The 16,396-nt window shown below is 42.8% G+C and overlaps 1 protein-coding gene across 1 annotated transcript in view; it reads left to right on the top strand.

Annotated features, from left to right (window-relative positions):
* The window catches only part of LOC141105835 (ephrin type-B receptor 5-like), a 113,220-nt gene extending 97,335 nt beyond the window's left edge, over positions 1-15,885 (top strand). The window contains exons 12-16 of the mRNA XM_073595966.1: positions 1,341-1,517; positions 2,773-2,922; positions 4,440-4,633; positions 7,827-7,982; positions 14,532-15,885. Of these exons, the coding sequence (XP_073452067.1) occupies positions 1,341-1,517; positions 2,773-2,922; positions 4,440-4,633; positions 7,827-7,982; positions 14,532-14,640 (786 nt within the window). The 3' untranslated portion in view covers positions 14,641-15,885. The remainder of the gene's footprint in view (positions 1-1,340; positions 1,518-2,772; positions 2,923-4,439; positions 4,634-7,826; positions 7,983-14,531) is intronic.
* Positions 15,886-16,396: the final 511 nt, after the last annotated feature.

Below are 16,396 nucleotides of genomic sequence, written 5' to 3'. Positions count from 1 at the left end.
AGTGGCTGGTTGGGTGACCAAATGTCCAGACATCTGATCACATGTAAAAATGTGCCTTATCCCACAAACTTAATAAAAAATATGATTAAAAAGAAAACTACTCACAAACATATGAGTTAAAAGCGCTCATCAATTCACACATCCGTGGCTAAGTGTTCCCAGACCAAAGCATAGGGGGGACCTCACTGGGATCCCTGCAGGCTAACGCGTTTCGAAGGCTTTCCTGTGACTGCTCATTCTGGGAACACTTAGCCACGGATGTGTGGATAGATGAGCGCTTTTAACTCATATGTTTGTGAGTAGTTTTCTTTTTAATCATATTTTTTTATTAAATTTGTGGGATAATACACTAGACCTGTGCGCTCTCTTTTTATTTGTTTGTTTTTTCAGTGACCATAGGCCATCTCCAATCCTAGAGGGCCGCAAGGCTTCAAGAGATTATCCATGTGTGCAGTGGAATAGTACTGGTACCCCACAATTGCTGTTGATCTGATCACATGTATTCTGCTGAAAGGGAAGATGTTATGTCAGATTGCTGATCATCCTATTCAGCAAAGATCATGTGACCAAATGTCTATATGCCTAAGGCTGCTTTCACATGGAACACGCCGGGTGTTAGCAGTAAAGCGCCGCTCGTTTTGGCGGCACTTTTGCGCCGCTTTTCAGCCGCTAGCAGGGCACTTTTAACTCCCTAAAAGGGCGCTTCCGAATCGCTTCCCAAGCACTTTGGAAGCGCTGCCTATTCATTGCAATGGGCAGGGACATTTTGGGAACACTGTATACAACGCTCCCAAACTGCCCAAAAGATGCTCCTTGCAGGACTTTTCCGAACGTCCCGCAAGCGCACCACCCGGGTGTGAAAGCACCCATTGTAATGAATGGGAGGCAGTTTTCAGGCGCTTTTTCTAGCGCTAAAACACCTGAAAACGGCCTCAGTGTGAAAGGGGTCTAACACAGTTTTTTTTCCAACCCAGAGAACATTAAATAGACCATACTGGCCCTGGATGGATTAGAAGAGAGAAAGAGATAAATATAGACAGAAAAACAGATAGAGAGGGGAAGATCGAGAGAGGAGAGAGAAAGATAAAGATAGACAGAGAGCAAGAGAGCAAGAAAGCATGACAGCAAGATAGATAGATAGATAGATAGATAGATAGATAGATAGATAGATAGATAGATAGATAGATAGATAGATAGATAGATAGATAGATAGATAGATAGATAGATAGATAGATAGATTATATAAACATACACAGATGGTGAGAGAGAGATAGTCAGAGAGAGAGATTTGGAACATTATAGTAAATCTGATGTGACTTCCATCCTCTCTTCTCTCCTAGCAATGTGAAGGTGGTCTGTCGGCCCTGCAGATGGTCTCTATGCTGCGCGGAGTGGCGTCCGGTATGCGTTACCTTTCAGAGAGAAGTTACGTTCACAGGAATCTGGCTGCTCGCAGCATCTTGGTGAACGGCCAGCTGGTGTGTAAAGTGTCCGGCTTACGTGGGCCTGGAGATGTGGTAAGCTACTTACTTTGTCAGGTTTTAATGGATGTCAGTGTCCTCACTGGTGGGATTGTCCTTCCCTTTTTGTGACCACACAGGAAGAGAAGGGAAATCTACCAAGAGGGTGCACAGACATCATTAACCACTTCTGCTTTGGAAGGTTTACCCCCCCCCCCTTCATGACCAGGCCATTTTTTGCGATACGGCACCGCGTTACTTTAACTAACAATTGTGCAACGCTGTACCCAAACAAAATGTGTGTCCTTTTTTTCCCACAAATAGAGCTTTCTTTTGGTGGTATTTGATCACCTCTGCAGTTTTTATTTGTTGCGCTATAAACAAAAAAAGACCGAAAATTTTGAAATAAAAAACAATATATTATTTACTTTCTGCTATAAAACATTACCAATAAAAACAATTTCCAATTTCTTCATCAATTTTGACTAATATGTATTCTGCTACATATTTTTGGTAATGAAAATCCCAATAAGTGTATATTGATTGGTTGCGCAAAAGTTATAGCGTCTACAAACTATGGTATATTTTTATTTATTTTTTATTATTTTTTTACTAGTAATGGCGGCAATCAGTGACTTATAGCTGGACTGCAATATTGCGGCGGACAAATCAGACACCTAACTGACACTTTTTGGGGACCAGTGACACTAATACAGTAATCAGTGCTAAAGAAAATATGCACTACCACTGTACTAATGACACTGGCAGGGAAGGGTTTAACATCAGGGACGACCAAAGGGTTAACTGTGTTCTCTGGGGTGATTACTAACTGTGTGGGGGAGGTGCTTTGACTGGGGGAATGTAAGCAGGAACGCAGGAACAGCACATTCCCCTCTAACAGAACGGCGATCTGCCTTGTGTACATAGGCAGACCGCCGTTTTGTCTTTCTCCTGAACGATCGACGAGTTCTGGTAGGTCCAATCACAGCGGGAGTGGGTCTCCAGTGGCGCACTCACGCGCCCCAGACCCGGAAGAGTCAGCTCACGTATCAGGTACGTGATCTGGCACAGTGCATCCGCCCTGCCGCAGTATATCTATGGACAGTCGCTAAGTGGTTAAACACCTGTCAGAGGTTCTAAACTGTCCACACTCTACTAATCATCTATTGCTGTGTCCCCATAGGAGAGATTCATCCCATTTCCTTTGTGTTCTTATAATTTTGTTATATCAAATCTAACCATTTCTTTGAAAAATGATTGAAGGTTGAGTTCTCTGTCCTGGTAATGGAAGTCATCTGCTACTTTGTTTCAGGTTGGCAGACAGTCATTGCGTTGGATGGCGCCTGAAGCTCATCAGCAAAGGAAATTCTCCAGCTCTAGTGATGTATGGAGCTACGGGATTGTCATGTGGGAAGTGACATCCTATGGAGAAAGGCCATACTGGGACATGAGCAACCAGGAGGTGACTGAGCACTGATTGGTTAAGAGTTTTCTGTTACATCACCCACCTCAATGCCACTTACATTAGTGAATCAATTATATCCCACTAAATTACTGTTTGCAGAGGATGTTTTATACACAGGACAAATCCTCTATGTCAGTCTTTTTTAACCTTTTATCCCTGGAGGAACTATTTCCATATTTTTCAGGCCTCAGAGAACCACTGCTGAAAATTATATCTCCAACTCCGTTTATGGTGGTCATTGGCAAATGCGATCCACAAATTTTTGTTTAGTGCAAGAAGACTGACAATCAGTAGGAGGTTGTTTTGACTTACTTCGGTGGTCAGATGGAGATGTGCCTGGGTACAGTGTAGTCGGGGAAGAATGCCCCTTATATTTGGGGGAGTCAGTGAGAACAATGCCACTTACCTTGGTGGTCAGTAGGAATAATGCTCCTTACATTGAAGATCAATAGAAGGATTGCTGCTTGTATATGTGGTCAGTGAGAAGAATGATGCTTACATTGGGGGCCAGTGGTAATAATGCTCCTTAAATTTGGGGTCAAAGGGAAGAAGGCTCCTTACATTGCTGGTCAGTGGGAAGAATGCCCATGACATTGGAGATCAGTGGGAAGAATGCCCCCTCCATTGGGGGTCAGTGGGAAGAATGCCCCCTCCTTTGGGGGTCAGTGGGAAGAATGCCCCCTCCATTGGGGAACAGTGGGAAGAATGCCCCCTCCATTGGGGATCAGTGGGAAGAATTCCCCCTCCATTGGGGATCAGTGGGAAGAATGCCCTTCCATTGGGGGTCAGTGGGAAGAATGCCCCCTACATTGGGGGTCAGTAGGAAGAATGCCACTTACATTGGGGGTCAGTTGGAAGAACTACCCCTTCATTGGGGGGTCAGCGGGAAGAATGCCCCTTACATTGGTGGTCAATGAGAAGAACTCCCCCCAACATTGGGGGCCAGTGAGGAGAATGCCCTTTACACTTTGGGTATGGGAGGAATGCTCCGTATGTTGGAGTCAATGAGAGGAATGCCACCCCCTCCTTACAGATGGCTTAAGTGTCGAGAGCAGAGGCTCCGCCGGTCCCATGTTGCTGTGTCTGCTGAGTGGCACCAGCCCTGGAACCACAGAAAGCAGGCACCATCAGTTGAGAGGTGCATAAGTCATTACTCAAGGAACTCCTAGCACCTCTAATCTCTGAAGGAACCCCGATTGAGAAAGACTGATCTTGTTTGTACAGTAAAGGCTTTAGAGGTGATGGCCACACCAGGTCTTAGTGGACTGCTCAGTACAAGCAGTCTGTTGAATGTGAACCAGTCGTTACTGATCTTGTCCAAGAATCTGAATATTTAGCATTTAATGAGTAAACATGCAAGCCTTATTACAAAAGATTTAAAATTACACCCTTTCGGAACATTACAGAACATTGCATACTTTGAGCAAGATCCACTCACCATTAAAATGTTAAAGCTTATCTGATGTTTTAGCGGTTGGGTCTTCATGTAATTTAATTCTCTCTACTCTCCTCAGGTGCTGGATGCCATTGAGCAGGAATACCGTCTTCCTCCGCCCCCTGACTGCCCCAGCGCCCTGCACCTCCTAATGTTAGACTGCTGGCAGCGGGACCGTTCTCAGAGGCTGCGTTTTGAACAGATTGTCAGCTCTTTGGATCGGATGATTAGAAACCCCAATTGTTTAAGAACCGTAGGAGTATCAAGTAGCAGGTGAATTATGACGTATGTTGAAATGACATATGATGCAAGTAAAGTCCAAATGCAAGTTTTCTTCTATGGTATGTTCTATTGGCAGAACATCATGGCATGGCTACAATTATTTAGTCTTTATTTTTTAAAACACATTTTCCCTGCTCAAATGGAGACATTTCCTTGAGGTCAAACTTCACCTGGATGATCAGCTTATCTACAAATGTTTGTATAGATCAAGAGTACTGAATTAAAATTCATGGAGGTCCAGTCAGTAAAATTTTCCTCCAGCGGAGGTCAGAGTTTCATGCTTGTGCTATGACTCAGGTTCTTCACATCACGACCTCCCGTACACATCATTCAGTTTTATGCACCACAGCTCGGTTGCAGTGTATAGAAACAGACTATACAGAGCCTTCAGGTGAGCTCCAGAAAAATGCGCACAGTATGCATTTCACACCATTCAGAAGCCAAGAACAGGGCACATAGAGGAGACCTGCAAGCTTCTAGTGCAGAAAAACATATACTCACCAGCCACTTTATTAGGGACACCTTGCTAATACCGGGTTGGACCCCCTTTTATTTTCAGAACTGCCTTCATTCTTCGTGGCATAGATTCAAAAAGTTGTTAGACACATTCCTCTGAGATTTTGGTCCATATTGACATGATAGAATCACGCAGTTGCTGCAGATTTGTCGGCTGCACATCCATGATGCCAATCTCGCATTCCACCACATCCCAAAGATGCTCTATTGGATTGAGATCTGGTGACTGTGGAGGCCATTGGAGTACAGTGACCTCATAGTCATGTTCAAGAAACCAGTGGTGAGATGATTGGAGCTTTGTGACATGGTGCATTATCCTGCTGGAAGGAGCCATCAGAAGATGAGGACACTGTAGTCATAAAGGGATGGACATGGTCATCAACAATACTCAGGTAGGCCGTGGCATTTAAACGATGCTCAATTGGTAATAAGGGGCCCAAAGTGTGCCAAGAAAATATCCCCCACACCATTACATGACCACCACCAGCCTGAACCAATCCATCTTTCATGTTGTTTACGCCAAATTCTGACCCTACCATCTGAATGTCGCAGCTGAAATCGAGACTCATCAGACCAGGCAATGTTTTTCCAATCTTCTATTGTCTAGTTTTGATCCTGTGCGAATTGTAGCCTCAGTTTCCTGTTCTTAGCTGACAGGAGTGGCACCCGGTGTGGTCTTCTGCTTCTGTAGCCCATCTGCTTCAAGGTTTGTTGTGTTGTGTGTTCAGAGATGATATTCTGCATACCTTGGTTGTAACAAGTGGGTATTTGAGTTACTGTTGCCTTTCTATCATCTCAAACCCATTCTCTTCTGACCTCTGACATCAACAAGGCATTTTCCTCCACACAACTGCCGCTCACTGGATATTTTCTCTTTTTTGGACCATTCTCTGTAAACCCGAGAGATGGTTGTGCATGAAAATCCCCGGAGATCAGCACAATACTCAGAACAGCCCGTCTGGCACCAACAACAATAATGCCATGTTTAAAGTCACGTAAATACTCTTTCTTCCCCGTTCTGATACTCAGTTTGAGCTTCAGCAAGTCTTTTTCACCATGTCTAGATGCCTAAATGCATTAAGTTGCTGCCATAGGATTGGCTGATTAGAAATTTGTGTTACCAAGCAAGTGAACAGGTGTACCTAATAAAGTGGCCGGTGAGTGTAGGTCTCTGCACAAGTGTAAATGAGTCCTCAGTCCCTTCTTCACATCACATACTCTCCTTTACATCCTTCCTAGACCCCCCCCCCACCTCCATCACATACCCCCCTCCCATCACATTACTAATCTAGAAGGCAGTAATTACTCATTACTGAAGGAAACCCCAGCAAACTCTGGAGGAACCCTAGAGCTCCACTGAACCCTGTTTGAGAAAGACTCACTACATGGTTCAATTTGTGCCTTTTATTCCTATACCCAGGTTATGTTCTTGACTGTTGTTGCTGGCCAAGTGCAATAGAGAAGCTAACACACCACTCCCGCAAAATAAAAAAAAATATGACCTTCAAATAAAAAATATAATTGGCGTCAGTGGATACTAATCTGAGGGGCAGAAATTGCTAATTTCTCAAGGAAACCCCTAGCAACCTCTGGAGGAACCCTAGTTGATAAAGGCTGTACTAGATCGTTCATTTAGTCTTCTTTCCCTAAACCCAGGTCTTGTTCTTTGATGTTGTTGTTGGCCAAGTGCATCAGTGAAGCATAACATACCACCCCTGTCCCAAAAAAATAAAAAATCATCATAAATCAAAAGATCTACAGTATGTTTAGATATAGCTTCAATTTTCTCCTATGCTCTGAAAGCTTACTTCCGACACACAGGAAAAGATTAATGGAGGAGCTACACGATGGGGTGAGGGATATTCTGCAGGAAATAGTTACATTTATGTAGACGCAAAAGGCCTTACCAGATTGGTGGCTGAGGGTCAGGTAGGACGGAGGAGCTGCAGGGGTAGGATCTGCTTAAAATTCATTTTGAAAGGTTGTCAAGGAAAGAAAATTGTAATACCCAGGCCTTCCTTGATTTTATTTTGGGGCGGGTTTGGGGGTCTTTGAAAAGGTGAGATGGTTACAAATCAGGGGTCCATCTGATGGTAAGGTGCTCCCTGTTGGTGCCAGTTGGTCCATTGGGAAGGCAGAAATAGTTAATTCTGGAGCTGACCTTAAGCTAGTAGGTTGTGGCCGGGGACAAGGGTGGATTTCACTGAAGCGTTCTTGGCTTGCAGACACCAATGTCTTGTAACCAACAGTTGTGTTATTTATTGGTCTGTTTTTCATTTGATTATTGTGAATTTTTTTCTTATTGTGAAACGTTTTGTGGTTAAATAAAAGGCTGCTGTGGCCATTTAACCCCAAGTCCCGCAGTACAGAGCATTGCAGATATTCATGTGATTGGAAACATGGAGGCCAAATGAGGAAAATTGTCAACAGAATAGATTTTCAGAAGTCAATTAATCTCTTTGAGTAAACACAAACACGCGATTGTTTCGAGCTAAAAGCCAGAATGGTAAGATTTTGTTTTATTTAGTGGGTTCTTCCAACTCTGCTGTAAATTATTTAACCTAAAAGCCTATTTAACGTAAGTTAAGAGCTGTGAAAACTAGAGCACGGCTGACTGATTATTACTAGTGCGGAAAGCTGCCATGTTTAACGTTCTCATCTCCATCAGACCCTCTCAGCCGCTTCTGAGCAACTGTCCTCCAGATCTCCCCTCCCTCTCCTCACCCCATGAGTGGCTGGAGGCCATCAAGATGGAAAGATACAAGGAGAACTTCGATAAAGCCGGATACACAAGCCTAGATGTCATTTCTCGTCTGACAGCTGAGTAAGAAAAATTGATCATTCTGTTTTGCAGCTGCTTATGTCTTGCGGGTTTAAAAAAATCAGTTTGCGCCATTTTCCACGGATGTGCATGTGTTATTTGTTGGAATAATTGTTGCACATAATATGAGTATGATTTGAGGAAAACCCTCATGAAAAAACAAGGGAGGGGTATGAACTGATCTGTGTATTCTTTAACCATTTCACCTCCGGAAGGTTTACCCCCATTCCTGACCAGGCCATTTTTTGCGATATGGCACTGCCTTACTTTAACTGACACTTAAATAAAATTTATGTCCTTTTTTTTTCCCACAAATAGAGCTTTCTTTTGGTGGTATTTGATCCCCTCAGCGTCTTTTTATTTTTTGCACTAGAAACAAAGAACGACCGACAATTTGGGGGGAAAAGAAATATATATATTTCTGTTCTAAAACACATCCAATATACAATTTGAACCATATAAACCATCCCCATATTTACTTATTAAGAGCAGGTGTTTTTAAGTAGCCTTGCGAGATTTGAAAAGCAAACTTTTTTTTGTATGTGTGTGTGCTATTTATATGGTTCAAGTTGTATATTGGTCTTTATAGCAGCACCAACCTTAGAAATGTAAGTTTAGGGTGTGCCCCCCAATCTTTTGTTTGTTTTTTACATATTGAGTCCTGACCAGACTCTCTGGGCGGAGCACCCCACTCTCCCACACCAGTACTACTTTAGTAATGTCCACCAGTAAGTAGGAATATGTCCCTGTATAGTGCAGTTTAAGCAGAGGAATCTGTAACTAGCACATTTCTCCAGTGTAAGAAGTGAGTATGCCCCATGGTTTTGAGAAGTGGGATTTATCTTTTATTCTATGAATAGTGTAGGATCCACTGAAAATGGGGTACTTTGATGCAGTGGTGGGCTTAAAGTGGTTGTAAACCCTTACAGACCACTTTGACCTACAGGTAAGCCTAGATTAAGGCTTACCTGTAGGTCCAAGAAATGTCTCCTAAACTTACACGGTTTAGGAGATATTTGCTAAAAGACAGGCACCGCTGTCTACGGCGCATGCGCCGTAGACAGCGGCGCACTGAACGCGCCGCTGCTAACGGCGATAGGCCGTTAGTGGCGGCTCCTGCGCGCATGCACGGGAGTGACATCATCGTGGCTCCGGCCAATCACAGTGCCAGAGCCACGATACCCGGAAGAAGATGTACCAGAGGGGACAGCGGTGATATCGCAGGCTCCTGTGTCAGGTAAGTGACACATAATGGGCTACTATGTGATGCATAGTAGCCCATTATGCTTTACCTTTGCAGGGAAACAAAGAAGAAGTAAACCCCATCAGGGTTTACTTCCTCTTTAAGCACAGTATGGCCATATGGTGTGACTAAATCTCCATATTTACTTATTAAGAGCAGGTGCTTTTAAATAGACTTGCAAGATTTGAAAAGCAATCTTTGGTTGTCATAGGATCGGATGCCCTTCTGAAGGACACCTGATCATAAACAGAAAATGAAGGCTGTCAATGACAGTGTGCTGGGAGAGGTTAATAAACGCACCCACATTAATACAATAAAGTAAACTTTATATATATTTTACATTTTTTGTATTGAAGCCTGCAGAACACTGCAATGTGATCAGTGTGCCGTGGGTGCTTCTGTGTTGTTTACATCCTAGCCCTAGATCTGTACAGAGGTACGGGCCTTCTGCTAGTGGACTAGAGCAAGACAAAATTGGACTACAAATGTGGTGAAGTCACTGCACATGTGGCCAGCTTGATCTGTGAGCCCCTCTGCGGCGGTGTCAGATGGGAGTTTGTAGTCTTCCCATCTATAGACCCCTGTGAATACATATATGAATGAATGACATGGAACCCTGTGAATGGATAATGCAGAGCCACACACAGCTATGCAAAATTCAAACGATAACCGCACCCCGTAACTTAACCCCTTTGTCCAGCCCTTTAAGAGTTCTAGTAAGGGGAACGCATTTATGCGTGCGACCGGTGTCAAGAGGTGGTAAGTTGGGGGGGGGGGGGAGCAACTTCAGTATCTTACAAAAGTGAGTACACCCCTCAAGTTTTTGTAAGTATTTTATTAGATCTTTTCATGTGACAACACTGAAGAAATGACACTTCAGTAGTGAGTGTACAGTTGTATAACAGCGTAAATTTGCTGCCCCTCAACTCAACACACAGCTATTAATGTCTAAACTGCTGGCAACAAAAGTGAGTACACCTCTAAGCAAAAATGTCCAAATTGGGCCCAAAGTGACATTATTTTGTGTGGCCACCATTATTATCCAGCACTGCCTTAACCCTCTTGGGCATGGAGTTCACCAGAGCTTCACAGGTTGCCACTGGAGTCCTCTTCCACTCCATGATGACATCACGGAGCTGGTGGATGTTAGAGACCTTGTGCTCCTCCACTTTCTGTTTGAGGATGCCCCACAGATGCTCAATAGGGTTTAGGTCTGGAGACATGCTTGGCCAGTCCATCACCTTTACCCTCAGATTCTTTAGCAAGGCAGTGGTCATCTTGGAGGTGTGTTTGGGGTTGTTATGTTGGAATACTGCCCTGAGGCCCAGTCTTAAAAGGGAGGGGATCATGCTCTGCTTCAGTATGTCACAGTACATGTTGGCATTCATGGTTCCCTCAATGAACCGTAGCTCCCCAGTGCCAGCAGCACACATGCAGCCCCAGACAATGACACTCCCCCCACCATGTTTGACTGTAGACAAGACAGACTGCTCACCTGGTCATCCATGTCCTTAGTCTGCTTGTCTTCAGCAAACTGTTTGCGGGTTTTCTTGTGCATCATCTTTAGAAGAGACTTCCTTCTGGGATAACAGCCATGCAGACCAATTTGATGCAGTGTGCGGCGTATGGTCTGAGCACTGACAGGCTGACCCCCCCCCCCCCCTTCAACCTCTGCAGCAATGCTGACAGCACTCATATATATAGTTTCCCAAAGACAACCTCTGGATATGACGCTGGGCATGTGCACTCAAGTTCTTTGGTTGACAATGGCAAGGCCTGTTCTGAGTGGAACCTATCCTGTTAAACCGCTGAATGGTCTTGGCCACTGTGCTGCAGCTCAGTGTCAGGGTCTTGGCAATCTTCTTATAGCCTAAGCCATCTTTATGTAGAGCAACAATTCTTTTTTTCAGATCCTCAGAGAGTTCTTTGCCATGAGGTGCCATATTGAACTTTCAGTGACCAGTATGAGAGAGTGAGAACGATAACACCAAATTTAACACACCTGCTCCCCATTCACACCTGAGACCTTGTAACACTAACAAGTCACATGACACTGGGGAAGGAAAATGCCTAATTGGGCCAAATTTGGAGATTTTCACTTAGGGGTGTACTCACTTTTCTTGCCAGCAGTTTAGACATTAATGGCTGCATGTTGAGTTATTTTGAGGGGACAGCAACTTTACACTGTTATACAAACTGTACACTCACTACTTTACATTGTAGCAAAGTGTAATTTCTTCAGTGTTGCCACATGAAAAGATATAATAAAATATTTCCAGAAATAAAAAGGGGTGTACTCACTTTTATGAGATACTGTATATTTTATGTTACATGCTAAATATGGGTGTAACATGCAATATATCCCCCAAGCTGGACTATGCCGTTAAAGCATTGCAGAATAGATCAGCTGTATATAAATGCTTGAATATTTAAAAAATAAATATATACTATACTGTATATGAATGTATGAAGTGTATGAATACAATTTGTTAGTATAGTGTGAGTATATCATTTAGGTGCCAGAAACAATGAAGTATAAATAATATACACTGTATGAGCAAAATGTGTACACCCCTCCAGGTGTTTCCATTGGGGGGTACTGTTGAAGTGATACTAAGCACACACTGTTTAATTTACAATGTCCCTTCTATTTTTGTATGTGGATGAAGGCACTGCAATTTAATTTAAAAAAAAAACAAAAAACTTCTAAGTCCCTTTTTCCTAATTGATATACAGCTGTCACACGACCCAGCTCTTTCCCAGCCTGTCTGCAGGGAAACATAAGCAGGGGGAGCTTCTAGTCCTTTGCTGCTGGTCACATGTTCACAATAAAAAAAACAGCCTTTGGGGTACAGAGTAAAAAGAAATAATTGATAACAATAAACCGTTTATACAAATATATATATATATATTTGAAATAAAATATATTTTATTTTTGGCAATAACATGGTGTGGGTATATTTCTGCCAGTCACGGGCTGTGTCACACCCCTCCAGCCTGTCTCTTAAAATAACAGGGAGATGAAGATGCCATCAGTCTACATGTAATATCCCATCCCCATTTTGTTTAGCTGGTTAGTGGGCATGGTGGAGGGGTGGGCAGTCATTTATCACCATACTTCCAACTTTTTGAGATGTGAACGAGGGACACCTATAGCAAAAGTATGTAGGCATAGGACACACCCCCTACCATGCCCCCTTAAATTACACTGAGCAAAGTTATAAACGCAACACTTTTGCGTTTGCCCCTATTTATCATGAGCTGAACCTAAAGATCTACAACTTTTTCTATGTACACAAAAGGCCTATTTCTCTCAAATATTGTTCACAAATCTGACTAAATTTGTGTTGGTGAGCACTTCTCCTTTGCTGAGATAATCCATTCACCTCACAGGTGTGGCATATCAAGATGCTGATTAGACAGCATGATTATTGCACAGGTGTGCCTTAGGCTGGACACAATAAAAGGCCACTCTAAAATGTGCAGTTTTACTGTATTTGGGGGGACTCCAAAAACCAGTCAGTATCTGGTGTGACCACCATTTGCCTCACGCAGTGCAGCACATCTCTTTCGCATAGAGTTGATCAGGTTGTTGATTGTGGCCTGTGGAATGTTGGTCCATTCCTCTTCAATGGCTGTGCGAAGTTGCTGGATATTGGCAGGAACTGGAACACGCTGTCATATAAGCCGATCCAGAGCATCCCAAATATGCTCAATGGGTGACATATCTGGTGAGTGTGCTGGCCATGCAAGAACTGGGATATTTTCAGCTTCCAGGAATTGTGTACAGATCCTTGCACCATGGGGCCGTGCATTATCATTCTGCAAAATGAAGTGATGGTCATGGATGAATGGCAGAACAATGAGTCTCAGTATCTTGTCACAGAATCTCTGTGCATTCAAAATGCCATCAATAAAATGCACCTGTGTTCGTTGTCCATAGCATATGCCTGCCCATACCATAACCCCACCGCCACCATGGGCCACTCAATCCACAACGTTGACATCAGCAAACCGCTCACCCACACGACGCCATACATGCTGTCTGCCATCTGCCCTGTACAGTGAAAACCGGGATTCATCCGTGAAGAGAACACCTCTCCAAAGTGCCAGACGCCATCTAATCTGAGCATTTGTCCACTCAATTTGGTTACGACGACGAACTGCAGTCAGATCAAGACCCCGATGAGGACGACGAGCATGCAGATGAGCTTCCCTGAGATGCTTTCTGGCAGTTTGTGCAGAAATTTGGTTAATCAAACCGGTTGTTGCAGCAGCTGTCCAGGTGGCTGGTCTCAGACGATCTTGGAGGTGAAGATGCTGGTTATGGAGATCCTGGGCTGGTGTGGTTACACGTGGTCTGCGGTTGTGAGGCCAGTTGGATGTACTGCCAAATTCTCTGAAACGCTTTGGAGACGGCTTATGGTAGAGAAATGAACATTCAATTCAATAGCAACCGCTCTGGTGGACATTCCTACAGTCAGCATGCTAATTGTACGCTCCCTCAAAACTTGCGACATCTGTGGCATTGTGCTGTGTGATAAAACTGCACATTTTATTGTGGGCTTTTATTGTGGCCAGCCTAAGGCACACCTGTGCAATAATCATGCTGTCTAATCAGCATCTTGATATGCCACACCTGTGAGATGGATGTATAATCTCGGCAAAGGAGAAGTGCTCACTAACACAGATTTAAACAGATTTGTGAACAATAATCAGCTCATAATAAATAGGGGCAAACACAAAAGTGTTGTGTTTTATAATTTTGCTCAGTGTATTAAAAAAATGCTTGAAACATATCACTCTGTGTATAATGAGTGTGTAATGAATCTATATAATATATGAGTTTCAATTTTGAATTGAATTACTGAAACACATGAACTTTTTGATGATATTCTAATTTTTTGAAATGCACCTGTATAAATCTACTGCACCTTCCACACCATATTTAAAATGAGCAGTCATACTATAGCACTATATCAGTATAGTATCACTAATGCCCCTAATGGGGTTTCGAAAAAGGCAGTGATTCCTTATTAGCACATGGAAAGTTTTTGACTCATTTTAGTTTTAGTTTTTAGTAGTGCTATCCTTAAAATACCCTTCTTCATTTAGCATTCATCTGGAAAAAAATTGTAATCTTTCACAAACCGGCTGTGAAAATGAATATTTCCATCAAATTGTCTTGTATTACTGCAAATATAAAGTGTCTTTCATATTTTTCTAAATAATTTACATGTGAAGCACATTTTTATGCTTTTGTGGCACAATGTCTGTTTAAGCATCTTCTCCCTTTTCCTCACTTCCAGAGACATCCAGCTAATTGGTGTGACACTTTCTGGCCACCAGAAGAAGATACTCAGCAGTATTCAGCTCCTGAAAGCTCATCTGCAGCCACTGGAACCTGTGGAAGTCTGAGGCCTTGGCAGAGACAGGCATTCGTTGAGATTCGGGAGACGTTAGCGGCTGCGAGAGGCAGGGTGACTTAAGGATACGAGACAGACTTATGCAGAAATATCAGGCAAGACTCACAAATTCACAGAGACAAGATAATAACCAAGAGGAACACTGACTGACGTCAAGATCTCAGTGTCTCTACCGGCCAGCACGACTCCAAGGGACACAAAGACAATTCAATGTACCAGATGCCCCAAGATTCTTGGGCACAAGACAAGAATATTTATTGGCATTTTAAAAAACATTACTGATGGACGTTGGTGGAAAAAAGACAGCCAAGACAAGATTATTAATTGGCAATTGAGCATCTAGAAACCAGTTACTGATGGACAGTGGTGGAAACTAATAAAGACAGTCATCTATTTAGCACAAATACAACGTAGTTATCATTGTATTCTCAAATTTACTTTATTTTTTCAACCCTTGAACTATCATGTGATCTGGATTCCTACAATACAAAAACAGGGTCACTTTTTGCTTAGGTTTGCAAGATAAAGATCATTGATTATGCATCTTTTTCATGTTTAAGGTGCTGTGATGGGTTGGTATGCGCATAGTAGTAGGTAGTCACATTGAAATGGACTTGTTCTGTAATGTTGAAGATGTTTCACTGCTTAGCCTAATGGCTTCCTTGGATCTAATGAGTGTCAGGAACGTGCCCCAGCATTTATAGCCACAGGGGTTACTGGACTTCAAAATGTATATCTTCAGCTATGTGACTTAAACAATAAATACCTGCCCTAGACAATATGGAACCATAGTGAATGGGTTTTAAATGAGAACATCTTGTTCTTGGATAATCAATATCACCTTGACACAATCCATTGAGATTGGATTAAGGTGATCGAGTTACGTGTGGATATGAATTCTGGGGCAACTGGAGAAACAACTTGGATAAGTGGTGAAACATCTTCAGCATTATAGAACAAATTTAGTTGGAAGTGACTGTTACCAGATATGCCATGACCTGGATAAATCTTCACGGACACAAATGGTACATATTGTTTAGAATTATCTGAAAATTATTATCGTTATAATGCTAGAAGTGAATAGGGAGTATTAAGAGCCCTGAAAAAAAACACAAATGTGCAGATTTAACATTATACTGTATTTGAAAAGACGAAATCCTTAAAGTGTTACTAAACCCAGGACCCTGCATTCACTATATCTGGTCTCCCACAGTACACAGTACATGGAAATGCAATTATTTTAGTAAATATAACCTGCTAAATACCTTTTCTTATTAGCAGTTTATAGCAGCCTTGTGACTTCTATCAGTTTCTGGTAAAGTGTGTAGGAGGAGTTTTCATACTGCACTGAGCTGGTCTATCAGGATCCAGGGCCCCTGACCCTCTGTCTGGACAGTGCTGCTTGGCCCTGTGCTGATCATATGCACCCTCCCAAGAAAGAAAAAACTCTGTAGCAATACACACCAAACTGAGCATGTGCAGTCTGACTCCAAAGACTCTGTCTTATCTGGACATGTTCTGGAGTCAGTGGAGGAAGAGGAGAATCTGTGCATACAAGATCAAACAGCCTTTTTACACAATGAAGATGATTAACCCCTTAGGTTCCACATTGAGTATAACAAGCATGCTTTACTGTATATACAGACTGATTTTACTGCTGTGGGTTTAGTAATACTTTAATGAACCAGCCCCATGTGTGAGCAAGGCAAACAGACTGTGCACTTTGCAAAGTGCAGTTGCTCCAGAGC

Source organism: Aquarana catesbeiana, linkage group LG08 (genome assembly GCF_042186555.1).
Source record: "Aquarana catesbeiana isolate 2022-GZ linkage group LG08, ASM4218655v1, whole genome shotgun sequence".
Lineage (NCBI taxonomy): Eukaryota > Metazoa > Chordata > Amphibia > Anura > Ranidae > Aquarana > Aquarana catesbeiana.
Note: the sequence above shows the minus strand (reverse complement) of the source record. Positions and strands in the feature narration are given on the sequence as shown.